We start from the raw sequence: 2790 nt of genomic DNA, 5'->3' as shown, positions 1-2790 counted from the left end.
GTGTGTGTGTGTGTGTATGTGTATGCAGTGTGGTTATAGTGTGTTTATAGTACTGTTTGTGTGTATATATGTAATTTTAAACCGTGGTTTTGGTAAGGTATGGTTCGTTGAGATCGTAATTATATTATAATGAATGGTTACGGGCGAGGTATATGGGAGTTTAGCTCAAGCCAAGCATTTGCAATGTCACAGTTGAGTTAGATTGTGTACGAGAATTCCCATACTCGAAATTGATAGTTCTTAATATTAAACGTAAACCTGGTGCATAAATGTATACGTGGTATAAAAACATATTAAACGTACGCTTGGTGTGTATACGTATACGTGGTGTATGCACTTATACGTGATATATAAACGTATACCTGGGGCATAAACGTACACGTGGTATATAAACACATTAAACGCACACTTGGTGTGTATACGTACACGTGGTGTATGCACTTATACGTGGTATATAAACGTAAACCTGGTGTATAAACCGTATAAGTCAACGTATGCGTAGACACGCACACCGACGTACAAACAAAGCAAATGCAATGGCAGTCTAGTTTAGGCTTTGAGGTTTTAGAGTTTGTGTCTTTAGGGTTTAAGGGTTTAGATATCTTTATTTGTTTACACGCTATTGATATATACAATATTACAATGCCTTGTGTCCGAAGACCTGTGGCGGCCGGCAGGTGTCGCAGTTTGTGCCTTAATCCCTGTTTTCTCAGGTAGAGGCTAACTGAACTATCTAATGGCTGAGTTGTTGCGCTGCGTTTAGTTTGCTATGTGGCTTGGTTTCTTTGGGTATGTAGTTCTATGGGTTGTTTTAGTAGTAGTTTGTAAATCCTAACTGGTTGGAAACAAGTGCTGAAAATATACTGTGACCGATTTGCATTTCGTATTACTGAATATGAGAGAGAGACCAGTAGCTGTCTCGGACTCACTACCGCATCACCGGGTTGCGATTTGCAACTGTGTCTGCCGGTAGGCGCTTAAGGCGGATGTGTTCTAGGAGGTGGGCGTTTCATAGCAGGATGTTTGTGGATATAATTGCTATTCAGCTTCAAGTCAATGCAAATCTGTCGTAGGCATATTTGCCAACACTTGGTAAAATCAGGTGGATCTAGACTGCTAGTGATATAGGAGAGAGTGATATCTATTGGGATGTTGTTTCTAAATCCTGATCTATATCGAACAGGGGGTGAATGTGGTGGTTGGGTAGTGTGCGTTTCCAATACTGTGGTGTGATTATGTACGCTGCTGCCTCTGGGTGAAGCGTCTATTAGCAGTTTGTGTCTTTAGGGTTTAAGGGTTTAGAGTTTGTGTCTTTAGGGTTTGAGGGCTTAGAGTTTGTGTCTTTAAGGTTTAGGGTTTTAGGTATCTTTATTTGTTTACACGCTATTGCTATATACAATGCCTGATGTCCGGGGTGGACTTGTGGCTACCGGCAGGTGTTGGCAGTTCCCGTGACCCTGCTTTTCAGGGGAGGGCGAACTGTACTATCTAAAGGCTGAGTCTTTTGCGGTCTGTGGTTGTTGTACTTGTTGGGTTGTTTTCTTTGGGTGTGGTAATCTAGTTGATGGTGGTGTAGGTTTTTATAACCGTACCTGAATTGACACAGAGTCTGTGACTAAGCTGTGACATATATGCATATCGTTTCATTGAATATGAGATATGATACAGTGGCTCACCAGTGTATCATACTCACTGGGTTTAGGGTTTTAAAGTTTGTGTCTTTAGGGTTTGAGGGTTTAGAGTTTGTGTCTTTAGGGTTTGAGGGTTTAGAGTTTGTGTCTTTAGGGTTTGAGGGTTTAGAGTTTGTGTCTTTAGGGTTTGAGGGTTTAGAGTTTGTGTCTTTAGGGTTGAAGGGCTTAGAGTCTGTGGTTTTAGGGTTTAAGGGTTTAGAGTTTGTGTCTTTAGGGTTGAAGGGTTTAGAGTTTGTGTCTTTAGGGTTTAAGGGTTTAGAGTTTGTGTCTTTAGGGTTTAAGGGTTTAGAGTTTGTGTCTTTAGGGTTGAAGGGTTTAGAGTCTGTGTCTTTAGGGTTTAAGGGTTTAGAGTTTGTGTCTTTAGGGTTTAAGGGTTTAGAGTTTGTGTCTTTAGGGTTTAAGGGTTTAGATTTTGTGTCTTTAGGGTTTGAGGGTTTAGAGTTTGCGTCTTTAGTAAGGTTTTTGGCTTTAGGATTTCAGGGATAGGTTTTGATACATTAGCATGAATGTAGCAGCGGCATAGGTCGTAGACGGCTATGCATATGTGAATTAAGAAAATGTGGTTTAGTCTGTGTATGTTAAACACCCCGGGAGCTCTCCCCGACATCAGTCGTAGTTGAGACGGGAGGTGGAAAACGTATACGTACAGGTAACCTCTTGCCTGGAAGTGGGTGGATACCCATTCACACTCAGTTGTTGTGTTCAATTGAACACTTCGGAATCAAACGCGTTCTCTTCTCAAGCTCATTCACCGTACTCTCTGCCGTCGTGTCCGTGCCGTTTACAGGTGGCGTATAACGCCAAAACGGGAGAGAAGGTGAACATTCACGATCTCAACTCCATCCAAGACCAGATCGACAGACTGGGTAGCGCTAAGATCGACGTTATTGATCCGTTGGATATCGAAGAAGACGAGAATAAAGTGGTGCGAGAGTCACAGAACGGGCGCATCAAAGGCCGAGATATAAATGTGGCTCTGTTGGCAGAGAGGTGTGTGGTGTGTGGCTGTTTGCGGGTTATAGTGGGTGCCTGTAAAGAGGTTTGGGTGTGTATAATACACTCGTGAATATCTTATATAATATATTGAATAACACACACA

The 2790-nt window shown here is 42.0% G+C and overlaps 1 protein-coding gene across 1 annotated transcript; it reads left to right on the top strand.

The window, feature by feature from the left end:
- Positions 1 to 2478: 2478 nt before the first annotated feature.
- SARC_12009 (hypothetical protein) lies at positions 2479 to 2757 on the top strand (the record flags this gene model as incomplete). Its single annotated transcript, XM_014293894.1, has 1 exon — positions 2479 to 2757. A coding segment is annotated over one exon (279 nt), but the record flags the coding sequence as incomplete, so codon positions are not given.
- Positions 2758 to 2790: the final 33 nt, after the last annotated feature.

Source organism: Sphaeroforma arctica (genome assembly GCF_001186125.1).
Source record: "Sphaeroforma arctica JP610 unplaced genomic scaffold supercont1.2011, whole genome shotgun sequence".
Taxonomy (NCBI): Eukaryota; class Ichthyosporea; order Ichthyophonida; genus Sphaeroforma; species Sphaeroforma arctica.
This window is presented reverse-complemented; position numbering and strand designations above follow the sequence as displayed.